This window comes from Oncorhynchus nerka, linkage group LG3 (assembly GCF_034236695.1).
Source record: "Oncorhynchus nerka isolate Pitt River linkage group LG3, Oner_Uvic_2.0, whole genome shotgun sequence".
NCBI lineage: Eukaryota > Metazoa > Chordata > Actinopteri > Salmoniformes > Salmonidae > Oncorhynchus > Oncorhynchus nerka.
In genome coordinates this window covers 37804497-37828680 of record NC_088398.1, presented here as the reverse complement: position 1 = coordinate 37828680, position 24184 = coordinate 37804497, and the positions used below count along the sequence as shown (strand labels likewise).

The 24184-nt window shown below is 40.4% G+C and overlaps 1 protein-coding gene across 1 annotated transcript in view; it reads right to left on the bottom strand.

The window, feature by feature from the left end:
- LOC115107571 (tomoregulin-2) overlaps positions 1–24184 on the bottom strand; it is a 169224-nt gene that overhangs the window by 70776 nt on the left and 74264 nt on the right. Inside the window, exon 4 of the mRNA XM_029630997.2 lies at positions 15001–15027. Within this exon, the coding sequence (XP_029486857.1) occupies positions 15001–15027 (27 nt within the window). The remainder of the gene's footprint in view (positions 1–15000; positions 15028–24184) is intronic.

The window sequence follows — 24184 nt, the reverse complement described above, 5'->3', positions numbered from 1 at the left end:
AGTCATTTAGGTCAACATTGGATCATTCAGAGATCCTCACTGAACTTCTGGAGAGAGTTTGATGCACTGAAAGTAAAGGGGCTGAATAATTTTGCACACCCAATTTTTCAGTTTTTGATTTGTTAAAAGTTTGACATATCCAATAAATGTCGTTCCACTTCATGATTGTGTCCCACTTGTTGTTGATTCTTCACAAAAAAATACAGTTTTATATCTTTATGTTTGAAGCCTGAAATGTGGCAAAAGGTCGCAAAGTTCAAGGGGGCCGAATACTTTCGCAAGGCACTGTATGTGTTGAACTGCTTCGCTTTATTCTTGGCCAGGTCACAGTTGTTAATGAGAACTTGTTCTCAACTAGCCTACCTGTTTAAATGAAATAGGTTAAATAATTTGTAAAAATAAAAGGCAGATTACAATTATGGGTAAATTTGTACCCTTATGTTGACTAAAATAAATCTCATGAGTTGCGTTTTTGAGTCAGTGCATAGTCTGTTAAATGAAGTGTGAGTGTGATCTTGTAAACAGGGAGGGCGTAACTTGCAGGGAGGGAGTAACAGGCAGGGAGTAACTTGCTAAACTTATTGTGTGTCGCTACAGTATGTATTGACTATGGGAGATCAATCAAAATTGAATTCACAATTGGGCCGTACCGGAATCTCACACTTAATTAAACATAATGGAGTGGAATCAAATCCATATCGCTGTGGTTTCAGAATTATAATTTGATTAATCACCTTCAGTTCAGATATGGTATTTCAATTAACTTAAGTGGAATCTTTTGGCATGGATTAGTCGACTCACACATACACTTTAGACACAAACACACACACACACACACACACACACACACACACACACACACACACACACACACACACACACACACACACACACACACACACACACACACACACACACACACACACACACACAGTATAGACACGCATAGCATAAAGTTTGACCTACTACAGGCCATAAGCCATAAAACAAATTACACATATTATGTTACACAATCATTTCACTAAGCTACTGACTCTTACAAAAGCTGAAGGAGAAGAAGAATTAGAGAGAAGAGAGAGGAGATGAGAGGGAAAGAGAGACATGGAGAATGCTGTCCTTTCAATGCTGATAATTCGGTGCAGTGGTTTAAGGCACTGCATCTCAGTGCTAGAGGTTTCACTACCGACCTTGGTTCGATTTCAGGCTGTTTCACAACCGGTCGTGATTGTGAGTCCCATAGGGCGGTCCACAATTGGCCCAGAGTTGTCCTGGATAGGGTTTGGCCGTGGTAGGCCGTCATTGCAAATAAGAATTTGTTCTTAATTGACTTTCCTAGTTAAATAAAGGTTAAATAAATGTTCAAAAGAATCCAAAAAATATATATTATGTTGCATGGCTCGACATACAGGGGTGCCCACTCTCCATTGGGAGGTTTTGGAAACCCTCCGGGCCAGTCAATCATCCATGTCAGACTTGGCGGTGACATACTGCCCCCATCAGTGACAGAACACTGAGCTAATCACGGCACAACTGGAGAATATTACCAACACCTACGCTCTGTATTTTCCACTGGCTGCCCCACTACCACAGAAGGCACTCAGCTAGGCTGAAACACCTGCATTTTGGTGCTGCCTTACTCAAGAAAGTAAAAAATATTGTTTACATTGTTTGCAAACTAATATGTGACAAATGTTAATGGAAAAATATTATGCAAAACAGGTAAGCTACAAGTGTGGGGATCATGCCCCTCCTGCCCTGAATGACAGGTCGCCACTGTGTGTCCGTAAAATGTATATAGGTTCAGAACTTTTGTGAAATAGCACAGCTAAAAATATATGGAAAATAGAAATCAAAACTGGATGTTCTTCAGAGATAGATGGGATGGGTTGAGGAAAGCTGAAGGATGGGATTAAAAACAAACAAAAGAAAACTATTGTAAAAAAAAGTGTCCGTAAATTGTATATGGTATATGTATAAGCTGGAAGCAGAAGCAGAAGTTACTGTCCATTAGTTTACTCCAATTAGCGGACTAAACTAATGTACTGGGTAACGTCTGCATATCATTGTAAAACAAATAATAGGTCTCAGTCTTGGTTAGGGGAAAATAATAAAGGAATATATAGTGTATATATAGTATATAGTGTATATATATATATATATACATGTATGTATATATATACTGTATATATAAATATAAGTTTACTGTTCCAGTCCAAAGTTTGGACACCTACTCATTCCAGGGCTTTTCTTCATTTCAACTATTTTCTACATTGTAAAATAATAGTGAAGACATCAAACTTACAAAATAGGACATATGGAATCATGTAGAAATCAAAAAAGTGTTAGAGATTCTTCAAAGTAGCCACCCTTTGCCTTGATGACAGCTTTGCACACTCTTGGCATTCAGCCGTTACCTGGAATGCATTTCAATAAACAGGTGTGCCTTGTTAAAAGTTCATCTGTGGAATTTCTTTCCTACCTAATGCGTTTGAGCCAATCAGTTGTGTTGTGACAAGGTAGGGGTGATATACAGAAGATAGCCATATTTGGTAAAAGACCAAGTCAATTTTAATGGCAAGAACAGCTCAAAAAAGTGAAGAGAAACGACAGTCCGTTATTACTTTAAAAGACACGGTCAGTCAATCCGGAAAATGTCAAGAACTTTGACAGTTTCTTCAAGTGCAGTCACCAAAACCGTCAAGCGCTATGATGAAACTGGCTCTGCTGCAGAAGATAAGATCCCTAGAGTTAAGAGCCTCAGAAATTGCAACCCAAATAAATGCTTCACAGAGATCAAGTTTTTATTTATTTAATTTAAATGTAACCTTTAATTAACTAGGCAAGCCAGTTAAGAACAAATTCTTAATTACAATGATGGCCAAGCAGGGAACAGTGGGTTAACTTAAATTTGTTCTTAACAGACTTGCCTAGTTAAATAAAGGAAAAAAATTATAAATTGTCAAATTCCTGCAAAGAAACCACTACTGAAGGACACCGGTAATAAGAAGAGACTTGCTTGGGCCAAGAAACACGAGCAATGGCCATTAGAGAACGGTGGAAATCTGTCCTTTGTTGTGATGAGTCCAAATGTGAGATTTTTGCTTCCAACCTCCGTGTCTTTGTGAGACGCAGAGTAGGTGAATGGATGATCTCCGCATGTGTGTTTCCCATCGTGAAGCATGGAGAAGGAGGTGTGATGGTGTGAGGGGGACATCGTGATTTAGAATTCAAGGGTACACCTTGAATTCTTATCAATCGGGTCGGCATTTGTTTTGCAAACTGCCATCATATACACTGAGTATACCAAACATTAAGAACACCTTCCTAATATTTAGTTGTACCACCCCCTTTTTTGCTCTAAGAACAGCTTCAATACGTCGGGGCATGGACTCCACAAGGTGTTGAAAGCGTATGCTGGCCCATGTTGACTCCAATTCTTCCCACAGTTGTGTCAAGTTGGCTTGGTGTCCTTTGGGTGGTGGACCATTCTTGATACACACGGAACACTGTTGAGCATGAAAAACCCAGCAGCGTTGCAGTTCTTGACACAAACCGTTGCGCCTGGCACCTAATACCATACCACTTCAAATGCACTTAAATCTTTTGTCTTGCCCATCACCCTCTGAATGGCACACATACACAATCCACATCTCACACACACTTTACCTACCCTCGGGTCCAGAGGACCCCAACACAGCTTATGTAATATAAATGTGTAAGTGGTGCACGGTGTGCACTCAATGAAATTGTGTTATTTACATGCTCTTCACAGAAAATTAGCAAAGGCCAATGAGTCTTATGTTGAAGAAATAATTAATTTAATAATTTATCTTTTAGTAAACATTGAAAATGGGTCCCACAGACCCGAACCCCACACAAGGGCTAAGGAGTCACATGTGAGGCTATGTACTAAACAATCAAAGTCTCCAAGACTTAAGGCTGGTTTATACTACGAGTGTGTTCAAAAATTAATCAGGAGTGCCAGAGTGTGCTCTGGGCGTTCGTAATTCAGATTGTCTGTTCGTAAATACAGAGCGTTTTGGTCTCGAAGCGTTCAGAGCGCACACTGTATGCTCTGGACAAAGAGTAGGGTTGATCCAAATAATTCTGACCTAACAACAGCCAAGCACCCAAGCTAACTGGTTAACGTTGGCAAGCTTGCTAGCTACTTCCAGACACAAATGAGAGAACAGCTCACTCTGACCATTTTAGTCACTCTAGCAGAGCTGGTTAGGCTGTTTTTATGTTATCCAGAGCGTTGGTGACTTCAACTGTGCTCCTGGCAACAACTTAATCTCGCTTTTTTTGCCAAAGTTTACGGACACGGACCATGTTAAAACAGGTGTTGAGCATTCGTAAATCCGTCAGTTATTCTGTGCTCTGGTACACTCAGAAGAGAGTGCTCTGAAATCGGAGTAGATTTCGAATTTACCAGCTACGCCTATCAACAGTTGTCGCAGTGACATCATAAACATCATAAACATTCTATTGAAATTGTTTTTTTGCATAGTGGAGTCATAATGCTACTACCCTGTATGAATCTGCTGGTAGCTAACCAACCAGGTTCAATGTTAATAACCAGCTAACATTAGACAATAATGAGCAATAAAATGGCTCTGAGACACGAATAATATTACTACACAGATCATACACGTAATGTTAGTTAGTGAGCCAGCCAGCTAACATTAGCTAGATAGATAACAGTATGTTTTAACTTCAAATGAAAACAAGTTTCTAACAAAATTAGAAATGTGTAATATCTGAAAATGTAGCTAGCTAGACTATGTTACCTGTATACATGGATGGACACTTCTCCCTCTGTCACGGGTGCCATGGTTGCCCTTAGTTTGAAGATTTAATCCGGAGACAGGTATTTTATACAACAGCCTTCTGTGTGTTCTCTTTTTGACTCCCAAGCTATCACACTCTAATTCCACCGATTTCAAAACTCAGTCCTCCAGAAAGTGGAGGGCAACACTTACTCAGTACTACTATGTTATAGCTTTCAAAAAGCTGTGATAGATAGGATTACCTACACATACTGACAGACTCATGTTATGGACAGAAGTGTGCATGGCAGACCAATCCGAACCCATCTTTTGGCATGTCCAGCCCACTCATTATCTCAGCCAATCATGGCTAGCGGGAAGGTTGCTTACTTTTTTCATGGATAAACCAACTAAGCTCTTAATTTAACAATTATATTCGTACTTACAGATGGCACACAAGTTTGTTATTAAGGCACATGAAAGTTCACATGTTCCAATAGGCATTTCTGCCCCAAAATTCCTAGTTTCCTGAAATGGGTTACACATGATGAAGCTGTAAAGTCTCAAAGTAATATTTGGCTTGTTTGAAATGTATGCTGTTTAAACGCAGTGCCAAACATTGGATATCAAAGCGGCGGTAACTCACTAGCACTACCAGCACTACCACCAGGAATACGACTTTCCCGAATCACATCCAGTGTTTGCACCCCCCAGGGCAATTGAACTGATTCCAGAGGCCGACCCAAAACACCACCGGCGGAGGAGAGGTACTCGGAGTGGTCTTCTAGTCCGACTTAGGAGGCGTGCAAACCACCCACCGCTTCCGAGTGTATTACTCGCTAATGTTCAGTCTCTGCATAATTACATTTACGAGCTCAGGGCGAGGATTTCTTTCCAGAGAGACATCAGGGATTATAATATACTCTGTTTCACAGAAAAATGGCTCTCTCAGGATATACTGTCCTGCCAGTTGGGTTCTCAGTTCATCGCGCAGACAGGAATAAATCTCTCTCCGGGAAGAAGAAGGGAGGGGGTGTATGTTTCATGATTAATGACTCAGAGTGTGATAACATACAGGAAACTCAAGTCCTTTTGTTAATTTCCTAGAATACCTCACAATAAAATGCAGAACGTATTATCTCAAAATAGAATTAGCTTCGGTTATAGTAACATCCGTGTATATCCCACCTCAAGCCGACACCACGACGGCTCTCAAAGAACTTCATTGGACTTATGCAAACTGAAAACCACAGTGGAGCAGCAATTCAACGGCTCAGATATGAGACGTATGTGGCAAAGTCAACAGACAAGCATGGACTACAAAATGAAAACCAGCCACGACAAGCTAAACACCTTATTTGCACGCTTTGAGGATAACACAGTGCAACCGATGCGGCCCACTACCAAGGACTGTGGGCTGTCCTTCTCCGTGGCCAACTCACTTCTGTCATCATGAAATAAAATTTTATTGGTCACATACGTGTTGAGCAGATGTTATTACGGGTATAGGAATGCTTATGTTTCTAATTCTGACAGTGTAGTAATATCTAACAATATCACAACATCTACCCAATACACACAAATCTGAGGAATGATGAATATAATAAAAATATGGACGAGCAATGTCAGAGCGGCATAGACTAAGATAGAATACAGTATATACATATGAGATGTATATGAAGTGCTTTGAGAGACTAGTCAATGATCATATCACCTCTACCTTACCTGCCACCCTAAACCCACTTCAATTTTCTTACCGCCCTGTGCAACTGGGTCCTAGACTTCCTTACTGCAGTAGCTAGAAACAGAAGCATTTCGCTACACACACACAACAACATCTGCTAAACACGTGTATGTGATCAATAAAATTTGATTTGACATTGGGCTGCTGGACATGAGCAGGGATAATGAGTGCAATCTAGAAGAGATAGTCGACGTATCAGCAGTGGGCATGTGGAAATAACATGTTTGATTGTTTCAATCGAAGAGGACTTTACTTAATCTATGTGAATGCACGGGGCCTGCTGCCGAAATTAGAGGAATTAAAACTCCTTGCTTCTAACACCCGGGCTGCAGTAGTTTCTGCTACATGGCTCGATGGGTCAATTGAGGACAATGAGGTGGAGCTACCAGGTGATAGCATTCATAGAATTGACTGCAACTGAAACGGTGTGTTTTTACTAGGAATGATGTGCATGTTAGGTTCTGAAAATGGATGGACTTGAGGTTGCATGGGGAGATATGCACTGTAGGAAGGAGTATTCGGAAAGTATTCACACCCCTTGAGTTTTTCCACATTTTGTTATGTTACTGGAATTGATCAAATCAATCTACAAACAGTACACCATAACAACAAAGCAAAACAGGTTGGAGAAATGTTTACAAATGTATAAAATAAAAAAAACAGAAATACCTTATTTACATAACTATTCAGACCCTTTGCTATGAGACTCGAAATTGAGCTCAGGTGCATCCTTTTTCCATTGATCATCATTTACATGTTTCTACAACTTGATTGGAGTCCTCCTGTTGTAAATTCAATTGATTTGACATGATTTGGAAAGGCACACACCTGTCTATTTAAGGTCCAAAAGTTGACAGTGCATTTCATAGCAATGAGGTCAAAGGAGTTGCCCGTAGAGCTCAGAGACAGGATTGTGTTGAGGCACAGATCTGGGGAAGGGTACCAAAAACGTTCTGCAGCCCTGAATGTCTCCCAAGAACACAGTGGCCTCCATTCTTACATGGAAGACGTTTGGAACCACCAAGATCCTTCTTAGATATGGCCGCCCGGCCAAACTGAGAAATCGGGGGAGAAGGAGCTTGGTCAGGGAGGTGACCAAGAACCTGATGGTCAATCTGGAAGAGCTCCAGAGTTCCTCTGTGGAGGTGGGAGAACCTTCCAGAAGGACAACCATCTCAGCAGCACTCCACCAATCAGGCCTTGATGGTAGAGTGGCCAGACGGATGCCATTCCTAGGTAAAAAGCACATTACAGTCCACGTGGAGTTCTCTCAGACCAGAAGAAACAAGATTCTCTGGTCTGATGAAACCAAGATTGAACTATTTGGCTTGAATGCCAAGCGTCACGTCTGGAGGAAACCTGTCACCTACGGTGAAGCATGGTGGTGGCATCATCATGCTGTTGGGATGTTTTTCAGCAGCTGGGACTGGGAGACTAGTTAGGATCGAGGGAAAGATGAACAGAGCAAAGTACAGAGAGAGATCCTTGATGAACCCCTGCCCCAGAGCACTCTGTACTTGCTGATAGGGAATGTAATTCTGCTTGGCAATTTTAATACAATTGTGCAGTTACCACCCAAGATGAGTACACTAGTAAATGCCTTGTATAACTTTAATCAGTTATTTGGACATAGACAACTGATTGTTGAGTGTATCAGACCAAGAGAAGGTTTCAGTCATGGGTGTTAAATATTGGTTAAAACAAAATCAAAAATTCTACTTGAGCCAGGTAATAAATACATGTCTATGAAACAATACTCAAAGGAACGTTTTGTAGATGTACATGGACATTTTGGTTGGTCGTATGTAGTAAACTGATGATGGCGATCAAACTTGGTATCTTTTTAACTCGACTCTTTTTAACTCGACTCTATGGCTCCGATGAAACAAATTCGAAAACAAATTTGAATCATACAGCGATTAGGGAAATGGTTCATTTCCGAGATCTTAGAACTCAGAAGGAAAAGAGATCGCTACCTGGCCAAATTCAAATGGACAAATCTACAACAAGATTATGATGGTTATATTAACTGTAGAAACCAGGCAAAATACAAAATGGATCAGGTCAAATCCCAACATTACATAGATGCTGTTAATTACAATTGAAGTCAGCCTCAAACTGTGGAAAATATTAAAGGACATTGGCTCAAAAACTCTCCATAAGTTAAAATCATGTAGTATTGGCCTGTTTTATGCTTATGTTTTAAGTTTTATGCTATGACCAGGCAAAGGTTACTTTAACACATTTTTTACCACTATAGCCTCATCTCTGGTTAAGAAGTTACCGACCTGCTCTGGACACTATGGCCAGTCTTTCATTAACAACTTTTACCATAGCTGTCATGAAAACAATGGGAGACAGAGAGCTGGTTTCAAGCGCACGGCACAGCAGGTGTTTAACTGTAAAGGACCACAGGAGGAGGCAGGTAGTTGAGTCCAGGGGCAGGCAGAAGGTCATACACAGGTGCTCCAAAAAGGTAACAGTACTGGCAGGGAAAAGGCTATTGACGTAGTCAGGGAGATCAGGCAAGAGGTTGATGACAGGAAATCTGATAGGCAGCAAAAGTACAGGCAGGGAATAGGGAAAAAGGCATCGTTAAGTGAGAATGGCCAAAAACGACGATACACTGGTGGACTAATACGGGGAGAAGAAAACTGTGTGCCGAATAGAAATGTGTATCAAAACAAACAATACCTCACAATGATGGGGTGCAAAGAACTGAACTAAATTGAGTGTGTAAATGACATACAGGTTTGTGAACAGGGGATCAGAAATCAGGTGATTGGGATCTGGAGCGTGAGCTGCGTTCAGGGGATCTATGTGTTTGAGCGTGTGAGCTGGAAAGTGAGCTGCGTTCTGGGGATCTATGCGTTTGAAGCAGACGTTACAATAGCAAAGGTATCACAAACGATTTGTTTGAGCTGTGCATGGTAACAGAGAACAAAGTTTCCAATCTGCTATGCTTAAGAGCACAAACAAAGCAACTGGGTTGGAACCTTCCTGCAAGATTCATAAAGAATAGTGATTGCGTCACTGCTAAAATGATAACGCATATTGTAAAACTTTCTATTAATAGTGGTAAATTCTCCAATGATCTCAAAACAGCCAGGGTGGTTCCGCTCCACAAGAACAGCAGTAAAACAAATGTAGGAAACTACTGGCCTGTGTCAAAAGTTGTTGAGAGATTTGTTTTTAATCAAGTTGAGGCATACCTTCTCGAGCACAAACATTTTTTATGAAGTCCAATCTGGCTTTAGAACAGCTCATTCCACTGATACTTGCCTTCTCTACCTTTTTGACCTCATCAAGCAGGAAAGTGAGAAGGGGAACTATACAGGTAGTTTCATGTTAGATTTGGATAAAGCCCTTGACACTGTGGACCATGATATTCCCTGAGGAAACTGAAATGCATGGGTCTACGTGATGTAGCAGTGAATTGGTTTAGGTCTTATCTGACCAACAAAACACAAGTATGTGATGTTGGGGATGTTCTGTCAGAGTCCCAAGAAATATCCTGTGTAGTACCGCAGGGATATATTTTAGGGCCTCTCCTATTTCTTATATAGGTCAATGATATGCCAGATAGAGTAAAGTGCAAACTTATGCTATATGCTGATGACTCAGCCTTACTGGTATCAGGGAAGGATACAGCGTACATAGAGGAGACCCTGAGTAAAGAATTATGTTAGAAATTGGTTGACTGGGCTGACAAGATAAAGGTGAACTGTGCAGGCATGGAGATTGAATCTAAGACAAGTTTAACTTATCTTGGTGTGTCCCTTTCTGATTAATCAATTTCAGGAGACCTGATTGACATTTTAAAAAGGATTTTAGCAGCAAACAAATTATAATGAAATAGTTTAATAACATCAAAGTTAAGAAATTGCTTGTCTCAATCTTGATTCAGTGTCATATTGATTATGCCTTGGTATATTGGGCTATCAAAAAATCTGAAAAAGAGAATGGGGTTCATGCTTAATGTTATCAGGTATATGTTTAACGTGCTCCCTAGGACCCACATAGACGTACAGGAGTTCCGGGAGGTGGGCTTGTTGCCTTTGGAGTCCAGAGTGGACCAACTTCAACTCCATCATATGTTTGACAGTTTAAATGATCGTGCCCCAGATTATATGAAAAACCACATTGATATGGTCTATAACCAGCACAGTTACAATGCCAGAGCTAGTGTTATGTCTTTGAAACAGTACAGCGAGGAGCACATTTTTCAATACAAGCATTTGTCATTGGAATAGCCTTCCCTTGGACATAAAGCAAAGAAAAAGTGGAAATAGATTTAAAAGCAAGCTTGTTGTCTAAGTAAGATAAACCACTCCGCTGCCCCTTGCACCCCCTGCTGTTGGTCAGGTGTATTGATCATTTTCTACGGCTGTGTGTGAAATGAATACGGTAGATTTGTTAGGTTAGGGGAAAGTGGATTGAATAGTACCACTTTCTAGGATGTCAATATAAATTCATGTATTTATGGTTGTTTGTAATTTTGACTAGCCTTTTAATCATGATATGTGTTTGTCACACCCTGATCTGTTTCAACTGTCTTTGTGCTTGTCTCCACCCCCCTCCAGGTGTCGCCCATCTTCCCCATTAACCCCCAGTGTATTTATACCTGTGTTCTATGGTTGTCTTGTCAGGACTTACCAGCGTGCTTTCCCATCTTCCTTTTGCTCAAGTTTTGTGTCATAGTTTTCCAGGTTCTGACTATTCTGCCTGCCCTGATCCCGAGCCTGTCTGCCAACCTGTACCTGCCTAGTGAAGTGAACTAGTGAACTTTGCTGTTAGCCTTCAAAATAAAAGTGTCATTGACAGTGATGCAAATTAATACAAATAGCAGAATTATGCCATAATTGAATAGCTCATGCTAAACGAGGTTGGAATGTTGTTAAATAAAATAAACAAAATACAATTATTTGTTAATTTGACAAATTGTATTATACTTTAGAATTGCATTTGGGGCATAATTATTTCACTGTACAGCCTTACTTATGGATTGTGGATTAATGACATTGGGTATCAGTCTACTCAGTGACACCTAGAGAACATTAGTATCGTAGCACTTATTGCGGGATTCTGAAACAACTGTGAAAAAGAGCCACATGTATTGTCAACGTATGTGTATTGAACACTATTCTTGAGGAAAAACAATACTGTGTGGATGTTTTGGAGTCTGATAACTCTGGAGGACGTTGGGAAAAATATATTGGGTATTGAGTAGACTGATACCCCCTTTCATTGATCCCCAATCCTTAGGTAAAGCTGTACAGTGCAATGTGAATGTCAATACACACAATAGGCTGACTGGGGAGGTGATTTCATACAGTCACAGTCCCGCGAAAAGAGCAACAATGCTAATATTTCCGTAAACTCTTCACAGTTGTGTTCTGTGGGTGTCACCGAGTAGACTGATACCCCATTTCATTGCTTCACATTCCAACCTGGTTTAACATTATCTAGTCTAAATATGGCATTATTCCATCAATTGTAACCTTCTGCATGACTTTCAAAGAGGTACTTTTATTTTGAAGGCAACCCGCAAATTACACTATTGTGCCTAATCCTTATTGTGGCTAGGTTCACAACACATAACCTGGTCCGGTCGAGCGTCACTAGCCAGATGAAGCTAGCTGGCTTCTTATAACGTTAGCTTTGGGCAACAGGGTTAAGTAGCTAGCTCGCTATATATTTTCATGAACTGTAGTTCAATTTCACTAGGCGAACAACGAGTGGCTATCTAGATAATACTTACTCACAAGGATTCCTAAATCATTGCTAAGAATAATGAAAATGACTGCAGTTTCTACTGGTAATTGTTTTCATGCTGGTTGTATTGGTGTTAGCTAGGTACCAAGATAAAGCTAAGATAATTTATATATTCACTTTGTATGTTGTCTACCTCACTTGCTTTGGCAATGTTAACACATGTTTCCCATGCCAATAAAGCCCTTGAATTGAATTGAATTGAATTAAAGCTAGCCATCCCAGAAGTTGCGGTCGAACAAATAATGCTTTATTATCAACGCGGTATTGTAAACACATTGTTTGTGACCGGTGCATGCTTGTGCTACTAATAGTAGTGGTGGCACTTGGCTTGTACATGCAAATTCAGAACACACAACATTCTATAATAGAACTGTGTTATTTGACGTGTCAAATTAAAAGCGTATTTAGCGCGTCAAATAGTGTTATTTGATGTGTATCTTTTTTGACACGCAAAGACCCAAACGACGTTCCACAGTATGTCGTGAAGCTAATAGCAGTGACATTATTACTGTGTAACTCCGGTAGGGCAACATGTGTACCAGTGCTCGACCTGTCGGCGAAAGCCAACATCACCCACGACAGAGAATGGTTGATTGTCAAGGGCAATGAATTCCATTATCTTGGCGTTAATGAATTTCACCTTTGAGTTGTCTCGCTGAAGTTGTATTACTCTTTCAAATGACTGCACGACTTGTTGACTGCTCGATCCACACTGCAGACATTGTGGGCTAGGTTAGGAATGCTGTGGTGCACGTGTAGTGCAGAATTTTACATGGCGTCATTACGTCATGTACCTATGTTTTATAGGTATGAAACATCAGCTTTGACATTGGTTTGGTACATCGGTGTTAAAATAGACAACGGGCCGATACCGAAGTTGACATTTTTAGCTAATATTGTCCGATTCCAATATGTAATTTAATTTTAATTGGTGGCTGTTCTTGTGCTAGTGCTGGAGTGCTTCTGTACTACCCTAACCCCCCTTCTATACTGTAACTCTGTCTTTAACCTTCTCTTTACCCATAAACTGCCATCTTTTCTCCACCTCCATCTCTTCTTCCTGCTATCTCTCCATCTAGCGCTACCTCCTCCTCCTTATCTTTGTCAATCCTCCCTCCATCTCTATCGCTCTACTTCTGTTATCACTCTCTGCCTTCTGCTTCTCCCTTTATTTCTCTTCCTCATCTCTCTGGTAATTTCTGTCCATATATCTCTGGTTAACCTTCCACTCTGTTATTAATGTCTGCTTCTCTCTGTCCATCTCTCATTTGCAGGTTAATGGGAAGATTGTAATATGTTACTCATATCTGACTCCGGGATACTGATTATTCCAGCACGAGCATGCATTAATGAACACCCTTGCATGGACAAACACACATACACACAGGACCACACAAATGTGAGCATGAACGAACTAGTGCACTCAAACGCACATGCGCACACTAACTCACACACACACACACACAAACACACAAATAAACAGTACATGATCGACACAAACACCTGTATACAGAATATACAGCTACAAGAATTAAATCTCTTACATACATGCATGTAAGCACACACCTTTCCTATCATCTGCTCGAAAGATTCCCACTCCTTTCAAATTTTATCCCAGATCTGCCACCATACTCCAATCCCCTTTCCAATTGTCTGCACACTCTACACCCCTTCTGACTCCCACCACTCATTGAAAAACAATATTGAACATACTGTACATCTAACACTTCCAGCTTGTGCAAATGAACCCCATTCACATACTAATACCTATTTCAGGCACTATTCACGGTATGTTACCTGTAAAAAAATGGTAGCCAATGTTTATGTCCCCCTTTCAAACTTTATTTTCCACTTCCTTGCAGGTATACCCCTCTTTTATTGTTTTTGTCTAGATATGAAAGGGGTAATACATACACATACACGCACGCACATCTGGCTACCCCAGGAGAAGAGTCATTTTTGAATTAAGAGGAGGAGTGTGTAGAGGGGGAAAAGGAGAGGGAAAGAGAGAGAGAGAGAGAGAGAGAGAGAGAGAGAGAGAGCAAGCGACAGAGAAGATACTAATTTCCCTCGTCAGTCTCTGTGACCATCGCTGCATACCAAATGGCACCATATTACTTACATCATGCATTACTTATGTGCCCTAGTAAAAAGTAGTGCACTATAGTGCACTATATAGAGAATGTCTCTCACTTGTCACACTCAGGGGAAAAGGTGCACAATCGCTCTCAGAAGTGGATGTATGTGCGCATAATTGCTTTGTGAAGGGGGGGGTGGAGTGTGTATGTTGGAAGAGGTCAGAGAATTGGCAAGACTATGTGTCTGTGTATAATAGCTTGGTACAGGGGTGTGTACAAGTGTGTGCGAAGCACCTGAGAGCGTGTTTGCTGTATACATGCATGAATGTTTAGTTCAAGGGTATGATAGCATGGTGTGTGTCAGGATGTGTCTGCTTGTCTGAGAGAATACAAACATGTCTGTGTGTGTGTGTAAGTGTTTGTCAAATTTTCCATGCAGTGTGTTCACTGAGGGCATGCGTGCATGTTTGTGAAGATGTATTTTTTTCCACAATCTGAAAGATGTGTTATTTGAAACCTCAATTCCAAGTAGTGTGTCATGATCAGTCTTGTTTCTAGGCAAGGAGAATGACTATAGAGATAACAGTAAGGGATAATGAAAACAAGTGAAGATGAAATAGTTGAGCAATCTTACCATCATCTCCCGAGCCTGAGCCGACATCTGTGAGAGAGAAAGAAAGAAAGGGGAGAGAGAGAGAACAAACACATTTGTTAATTTAAAGACAACTTCAGAGAGGACTTTGCGACAACAGATTAAGCAGGCCTCCTGCTAAACAACATCTTTATTTTGTGTGTGTCTGTCTGTGTATCTGACTTAGCATGTGTGTGTGTGTGTGTGTACAAGTGTCTATGTGTGATTTAATGTGTATGAATATGTGTCTGTGTGTGTGTGCAATTTGCATGTGGATACATCTGTGTGCATTGGTCACGTCACGATCCGCACAATCCCGCACTCACATCAGAAATGTCTATGTGATCATGTTTTATATTTCCCATTGCTCAATATGCTTGTGTGGTACATCATTCTGTATGCACATTTGAATCCTGCTGAATCCTTCTAAAGCTTCCTCCAAGACATCTAGCATACTTGTTTGTTTAGCGATACGCCTTTGAAAGGAATATTGGCGGACACTTATTGGAGCTGCTCCAGTGGTAAAATGAGCAGCCAGGTCAGTATTCGACATCTATCCAAGTATGATGACATCGGGAGACGATATGGAAACTGGCCACTAGGGGAAACAGTGAGCGATGTAACCTTCAAGTAGGTTTCAGTTTTGCTATGGTGTTGTGGACGGGGATCAAGGGATGGCGGATGGCCCTAAGCAACTGCCTGTGGTGCCAAAGGTTGCATGCTTGAATGCAGTGCTAGAAAGTATTTTTGAGATTTTTGGGGGGCAGCGTTTTCACTTTTGGATGAATAGCGTGCCCAGAGTGAACTGCCTCCTACTCTGACCCATATGCTAATATATGCATATTATTATTAGTATTGGATAGAAACCACTCTGAAGTTTCTAAAACTGTTTGAATGATGTCTTTGAGTATAACAGAACTCATATAGCAGGCGAAAACCTGAGAAAAATCCAACCAGGAAGTGGGTCATCTGAGGTTTGTAGTTTTTCAAAGCTTGACCTACCGAATACACATTGAGATATGGATGAGGTTGCACTTCCTAGGGCTTCCACTAGATGTCAAACGTCTTTTGAAACTTGAAAGAGGATTCTACTATAAAGGAGGAGCTCCCGACAGAGTTACCTCGCGTTCCAGTGCTTTTTCTGAAGACAAAGGAATTCTCTGGTTGGAACATTATTGATGTTTTATGTTAAAAACATCCTAACGATTGATTCCATACATCGTTTGACATGTTTCTAAAGGACTGGAATGGAACTTTTCGAGTTTTTGTCTGGATGAAGTGCCTGCGCCTCATGAAGATGGATTACTGCGCTGAACACGCGAACAATAAGTGGCTATTTGGACATAAATAATGGAACTTTATGGAACAAATCAGTCATTAATTGTCGAACTGGGATTCCTGGGAGTTCCTTCTGATGAAGATCATCAAAGGTAAGTGAATATTTCGCTACACTCGCTACACTCGCATTAACATCTGCTAACCATGTGTATGTGACAAATAACATTTGATTTGATTTGAATATTTATGGTGTTGATTCTAACTTAGTTGATTCCAAAATGGCTGATTTGGGCTTTGAGCGCCTTTCTCAGATTATGCTTTGTCCGTAAAGTAAAAAAAAAAATCTGACACAGAGTTTGCATTAAGGAGAAGTCTATCTTTAATTCTGTGAATAACACTTGTATCTTCTATCAATGTTTATAATGAGTATTTCTGCAAAATCACTGGATGTTTTGGAATCAAAACATTACTACACGTAAGGCGCCAATGTAAACTGAGATTTTTGGATATAAATATGCACATTATCGAACAAAACATACATGTATTGTTTAACATGATGTCCTATGAGTGTCATCTCTGCTTTTTGTGACTCTTATCTTTGGCTGGAAAAACAGCTGTGTTCTTTGACTTGGCGGTGATCTAACATAATCATATGTTGTGCTTTAGCTGTAAGGCATTTTTGAAATCGGACATGATGGGTAGATTAACAAGATGTGTATCTTTCATTTGCCATATTGGACTTGTTACTATGTGAAAGTTACATATTTCAAAAAAAATTTTTTGAATTTCAGGGGAAAGTTGTCGAAGGGTTCCTCTGCGCTAGAAAGGTGAAGCCTATTCCAAACGTTAAACCGTTACCTTAACCATTCAGAGTTAATGCCTAACCTTAAGCATCTGGCTCTGGTGCAGAAGGTTAAATATCTGAATCCAGCTTAACTTAACCTTAAACACAAACTTCGGAATTTGACATTTGAAAAACATGAATGAACGTCTAATCCTGATGTGAGACTATGAGAGCTAGTTGAACATGAGATACAGTAGACCACACTGCTAAAAAGCCTAGAGGGGAAAGCAGACATTGAACATTCACACGCACTACGGCCGTGTTTATTATGCACCAAACAGAAGAAAATAAGATGAAACAGGGAGGCACTACCAGGACTCCAATAAGAAACTTACATTTTAATTTGAATGCTGCAAATTGTTTAAAAGGTTTTGATACAATATGCCTTAAAGAACACACCCTAGGTTGTCTTTGCAAATCTGATAAGACTGGAAACCAGGACCCCTAGTTAACCATCTTTATTCTTCACTGTAAAACGCAAGACATACAGTACCAGTCAAAAGTTTGAACACACCTACTAATTCCCGTTTTGTAAAATATTTTTTTATAATTTTCTACATTTTAGAATAATAGTGAAGACTTCAAAACTATGAAATAATACATGTTGTAAGTGTTAAACAAATCAAAATATATTTTATTGTTGAGATTCTTCAAAGTAGCCACCCTTTGCCTTGATGACAGCTTTGTACACTCTTGGCATTCTCTCAACCAGCTTCATGAGGTAGTCACCTGGACTGTATTTGAAGTAACAGGTGTGCCTTGTTAAAAGTACATTTACGGAATGTCTTTCCTTCTTAATGTTTTAGCCAATCAGTTGGTTGAGAAAAGGTAGGGGCGGTATACAGAAGATAGCCCTATTTAGTAAAAGACCAAGTCCATATCATGGCAAAAACAGCTCAAATAAGCAAAGACAGCAAGCTTTAACTAGCAATACAAACCGATTGTCATAGCTAGCTAAAGTTAACCAAATAGGTTCAATATTATCTAACAAGCCAGCCATCTAACTTCAGCTGGCTAGGTAACAGCAAGCTTTAACTAGCAATACCAACCGATTGTTATAGCTAACTAAAGTTAACCAAATAGGTTCAATGTTAGCTAGTTAGCCAGCTAACATTAGGCTATAAATAGACATGCATAATGGCATTTTGAGAAAACATCCCTAACCTTACACACTATTTATACATAAAAGTAAAATATTAGCTAGCAAGACATCCATCTAACCTCTGCTAATGTTAGCTGCAGTGACTTGCGAAAGCATTCACACCCTTGGCATTTTTCCTATTTTGTTGCCTTACAACCTGGAATTAAAATTGGTCGGGGTGCCTACCACTTTGAAGATGCAAAATATATTTTTATTGTCAAACAAACAACAAATAAATAAGACAAAAATAAACAAAAAGTGTCTTGGGGTATGTCTGTATAAGCTTGGCACATCTAGCCACTGGGATTTTTGCTCATTCTTCAAGGCAAAACTGCTCCAGCTGCTTCAAGTTGGATGGGTTCCGCTGGTGTACAGCTGTTTTTATTCAACAACTGCATCGGAAAGTAGGAATTCAGGAATTTCCATCCCTTATTGAAGTTTTGGACAGCTGCAGTCCTGATATTTTCCCTAACATTTATAATCTACTAAGGGCCATCATCACCCTTCCTCTGACTTCATGTACTGTTGAGAGACTCTACCCCACTACAGGCCGTATCAAAATATCCATCAGATCTTGCATGCTGACTGCACATCTAAACAATCTAGCCCTGTTCTCCTTTCAAAGCGAACTCAGTGACTTTTTGTAATATGATGAAATACTCTCCATCTTTAACACCAAGCGGTAGGCGTCCATGCCTTGTGCTGTAAAATGTGAAACACAGAAAAGGTATGCCTGAATGCTGTTTATTTATGATTTTGCCTAATGTTTTCATGTCTGTCTTGGTAGGCAGGCCTATAATTGTTTGATTCCAAGTGAGCTACTGTATTCATACCCACCGTGATATTAGGCTATGCATGATGATGTCATGTTTTCATGCCTGCCTTGGTAGGCCAGGTTTATGTTTGATGATTCAAGTGAGCTATTGTAGTTATACCCGCCGTGGTATCACATATAATGATTTCATGTTTTCATGCTTAAAATTCCTGTATTATAGCATTTGGTTATTCAAAGTGAGCTATTCATTTCATACCTGTCGTACAGTTCAAGATATAGGCCTGAAGTGTTTATATTGTATTGTATGTGACATTTCATATGGCAAAAAAATTGCACTTTTGGTCTTAATAAAAACACTTTCATGGCTTCCTTGCTTCTTTGTGAAATACTGCGATAAGCTTTTTGCGCACATTACAATTCAATGCAGAGCTGGTGTTTGGCCGATGTGCTAACCATGGTCCTGAATCCACCTGTTGTGCCTGTACTGTAGATCGCTCCGTTGAGTGGTAATGGTCGATCTGACCTGATGATATGTTGATTATTTCATGAGGTTTGACTGTCAGACTGTACACTTGATCCATTATCCGTATTTTGTGACAGCATCATTTTTCACATTTCATCATTGCACTTGTCTGCTGCTGTAGTTTGTTTACTGTCAGTCTCGGACAGTCAGCCTGTTATGTCAGCGGTGTTGTTGTAAGTGGTTGTGGAGTTGCGCACTTGCGCTGCCTACTTGGCAATAATTTCAGCCTTGTTTGTCACATTTATCCTCTGTTATGTTAAATGAGGCAATGTGATAGCACAAATGTACAGTTAAATATGTCGGGCGCAGGTATATCCACTTTCTTCAGTGGGAATTTCGTATACTCACTTGTTAATCCCCACTTATGCTATATCAAAGCAGTGTAGTGGAGGTATACATGATGTAGTACAATAGAGAAATCATGCACAAAGCAGCCTATACAAACACAAATCACGTGAAATATTTGGCAATGTGGGTGTGAAAAGTGTGAGTGTGAAACGATAGCATAGGCCTATATTATTCAGCACCACGGGGAGGTAATGCAGCTTGGCAGGCGCTGGCTGAGCCTGCGAAAGTCGGATCAAAGAGTTCAGCACCCAGACAGATCTGCACTCAGCTCTGTTCTCTGACTCCTGACATTCACATTCACAACGAGAGTTGTGCATTTATTCCCATGTCTCATGAGTTCCACAGTTTAGCCTCTTTATTTTACTTCTCGATAGAAGAGCTTTAGGGAGAGGCTATGATATTTACAGTAGGTCAGGGCCCTGACTCGATCTGTTAGCGATCATCATTTCCCCTATAGATAAAATTGCTTCAGCCTACAGAAATCATGTGGCAAAGACCACAGCCTAGAAACGTTATACAAGAATAGTAATATTAGGGTAGAAATATGGAAACCTTGAGATGAATCAGCATACATTTACATTTTATTCATTTAGCAGATGCTCTTATCCAGAACGACTTACAGGAGCAATTAGGGTTAAGTGCCTTGCACAGGAGCACATCGACAGATTTTTCACCTAGTCCGGTCGGGGATTCGAACCAGCAAGCCTTCGGTTACTGTCCCATGGTTGTTAAACTCTAGGCTAACTGCGACTAGCATCCAAGCCTTCAGCAGCGACTAGCATCCAAGTCTTCAGCTGTTGTAAAGTGTAGGAACTCCCGTTCTCATGTGACGCACGATCACAGAGGAAATCTGTTCCTTTTTTTACCTCTGCGCTTATCTGGTCCCTTAGCCTAACATATTAGCCATAAGGGCTAGGCATATTATTTAATTCTGGATATCATGGTGAATGTATTTCACATTACCATGATTTTAGATCATTCAGAGTAGCCTATCTGTTCCACATACAATTGTTCACCTTTCATTTAATTCGCCAGGCAGGCCATTCAAGAGTTATTTTGTCAAAATGTTAGTATACCCACTTCTCCATGCACCACGACTACACCACTGATATCTGGGTATTTTTGCTGGAAAATGTTGGCCCAGTCACTTTTACATAGGCCCAGCCACATGGAAGTTTCTGCCTATGCCTCTGTGCATGACCAACAAGTTGACTCATGTTTGCCAAAAAAGCACTTGGATAATCTTCAAGACTTCTGGAAAAATGTTCTAAGTCAAAAGGAGAATTTTTGGGATGACATGGGTCCCGTTATGTCTGGCGAAAACCAAACATTGCATTCTACAGTAAGAACATCAATACCAATGGTCAAGCATGGTGGTGGTAGTAGTGTGATAATTTGTGGATTCTTTGCTGTCTCAGGACCTGGATGACTTGCCATCATTGAAGGAACCATGACTTCTCCTCTGTATCAGAAAATTCTAAAGGAGAATGTCAGGACATCCGTCTGTGACCTAAAGCTGATGCGCAGCTGAGTCATTCAGCAAGACAATGATCCAAAACACACAAGCAAGTCTACATCAGAATGGCTGAAAAACCACAAATGTAAAGTTTTGGAATGGCTTAGTCAAAGTCAGACCTAAACCCCATTGAGATGTTGTGGCAGGATCTGAAATGAGCAGTTCATGCTCAAAACCCCACAAATGTCGATTAGTTAAAGTAGTTCTGCATGGACGAGTGTGACAAAATTCCTCCACAGCAATGTGAGAGACTGATCAACAACTACAGGAAGCATTTGGTTGCAGTCATTGCAGCTAAAGTGGTCACAACCATTTATTGAGTTTAAGGGGGCTATTACTTTTTCACAAAAGGGCATAACTTTGTTTATAAAATAATGGAATTAATTATACAAATGTTGTGTTATTTGTTCACTCAGCTATCCATTTATCTAATATATGTTTTGGTTGATGATCTAATAACATTCAGTGTCAAAAATATGCAAAAATAGAGAAAATCAGAAAAGGGGCAAATGCTTTTTCCCAGCACTGTAGCTACAGCTCTGCACATACACACAGGTTTCTCAATCTGTTTAGGATTTTAAGATTTTACTCATTTAGCAGACACTTTTATCCAGAGCAAAATACAATTTAATCTTGTGTACAACTTTTAAATGCACACAGGTCAACTACACTGAATGCACAAAACATTAGGAAAACTTTCCTAATATTGAGTTGCACCCGTTTTGCAGTCCGAACAGCCTCAATTCATCGGGACATGGACTAAAAAGGTGTCGAAAGAATTCCACAGGAATGTAGGCCCATGTTGACTCCAATGTTTCACACAGCTGTGTCAAGTTGGCTGGTAGTGAATCTCTACTTTGAATAGCACGTTCCATCTCATCCCACAGATACTCAAAAGGATTGGTGATCTGGTGACTGGGCTGATCATTGCAGTAAGCTATATTCACTGTCAAGTTCATGGAACCATTCCTGGACAGTCCTAGCCTTGTGGCATGTGACATTATCCTGCAGAAAAAAATGGTAGATTAATTGGTAGATTGGTAGATGAATAGACTTCCGCAATGAAAGGATGCACCTGATAGACAATGATGTTCAGATATCATGTGGCATTCAGACGTTGCCCAATTTTATCAAGGGGACCAATGTGTGCCTTGACAACACACCTCACACCACCACCGGCCTGCAATGTTGACATGTGGCATGATAGATTAACATACACATGTGGTTTTCTCCATACCCTAGTTCGCCCATCAGCAGGAACCGGGATTCACCCTAACAGGCAATGTTTTTCCAATTCTCCAGTGTCCAGCGTTTTTGTTCCTTAGCCCACTGCAACCGCAGTTCCTTGTTTTGTGCTGAAAGAAATAGAACTCTATAAGGTCATCGGCTGCCACCCCAATCGACGAGTTGATCATTCTTTTATGGGTTTTTGGGCACCAATATTGTACTGGACTGTCAATTGACAAACTGTAGCCCATCTGTTGCTATGCACAATTCGTGTCAGCCTCCTTTGTCCTCTTTCATCAATGACCCATTTCAACCACTGTTCTGCCGTTGGCTGGATGTCCTTTGGCTGGTGGACCAGTCTTGATACACACGAGAAACTGTTGAGCGTGAAAACCCCAGCAGCATTGCAGTTCTTGACGCACTCAAACCGGTGAGCCTGGCACCATTCACCCTCTGAATGACACAGAGACAATCCGTGTCTCAATGCTAAAAATTAGTTTTTAAATCTGTCTCCTCCCCTTTATCTACACTGATGGAAGTGGATTTAACAGGTGACATCAATAAGGGATCATAGCTTTCACCTGCATTCACCTGGTCAGTCTTTGTCATGGTCAGTCAACGTTCCTAACGTTTTGTACATTCAGTGTACAGTATATGGTCAAAGATTGGATCTGAATCTCCAATTTTTCACCAGACAGTTTAGGGCCATACTCAAGAACACTAGAAACAGGTTAAATTCAAGGTTAAGTTTAAACATCAGCAAATGAAATGATAAGCCCAAATGGGCTTATAAAACGCTGTATTTGCTTTATCCAAATAAAATTATCAAACTTATATACAGTACCAGTCAAAAGTTTGGACACACCTACTCATTCAAGGGTTTTTCTTTAGTTTTAATATTTTCTACATTGTAGAACAGTAGTGAAGACATAAAAAAATATGAAATAACGCAAAGGAATCATGTAGTTAAACAAATTAAAATATTTTTTAGATATTATATTCTTCGAAGTAGCCACCGTTTGCCTTGATGACAGCTTTGCACACTCTTGGCGTTCTCTCAACCAGCTTCACCTGGAATGCTTTTCCAACAGTCTTGAAGGAGTTCCCACATACGTTGATAACTTATTGGCTGCTTTTCCTTCACTCTGTGGTCCAACTCATCCCAAACCATCTCAATTGGGTTGAGGTCAGGTGATTGTGGAGGCCAGGTCATCTGATGCAGCACTCCATCACTCTTCTTCTTAGTCAAATAGCCCTTATACAGCCTGGTGGTGTGATTGGGGTCATTGTCCTGTTGAAAAACAAATGATTGTCCCAGCTAAGGGCAAACCAGATGCGATGGCATATCGCTGCAGAATGCTGTGGTAGCCATGCTGGTTAAATGTGCTTTGAATTGTAAATAAATTACAGACAGTGTCACCAGAAAAGCACCTTCACACATCACACCTCCTCCCAGTTTCACCACACATGCGGAGATCATCCGTTCACCTACCCTGCGTCTCACAAAGGCACCGCGGTTGGAACCAAAAATGCCA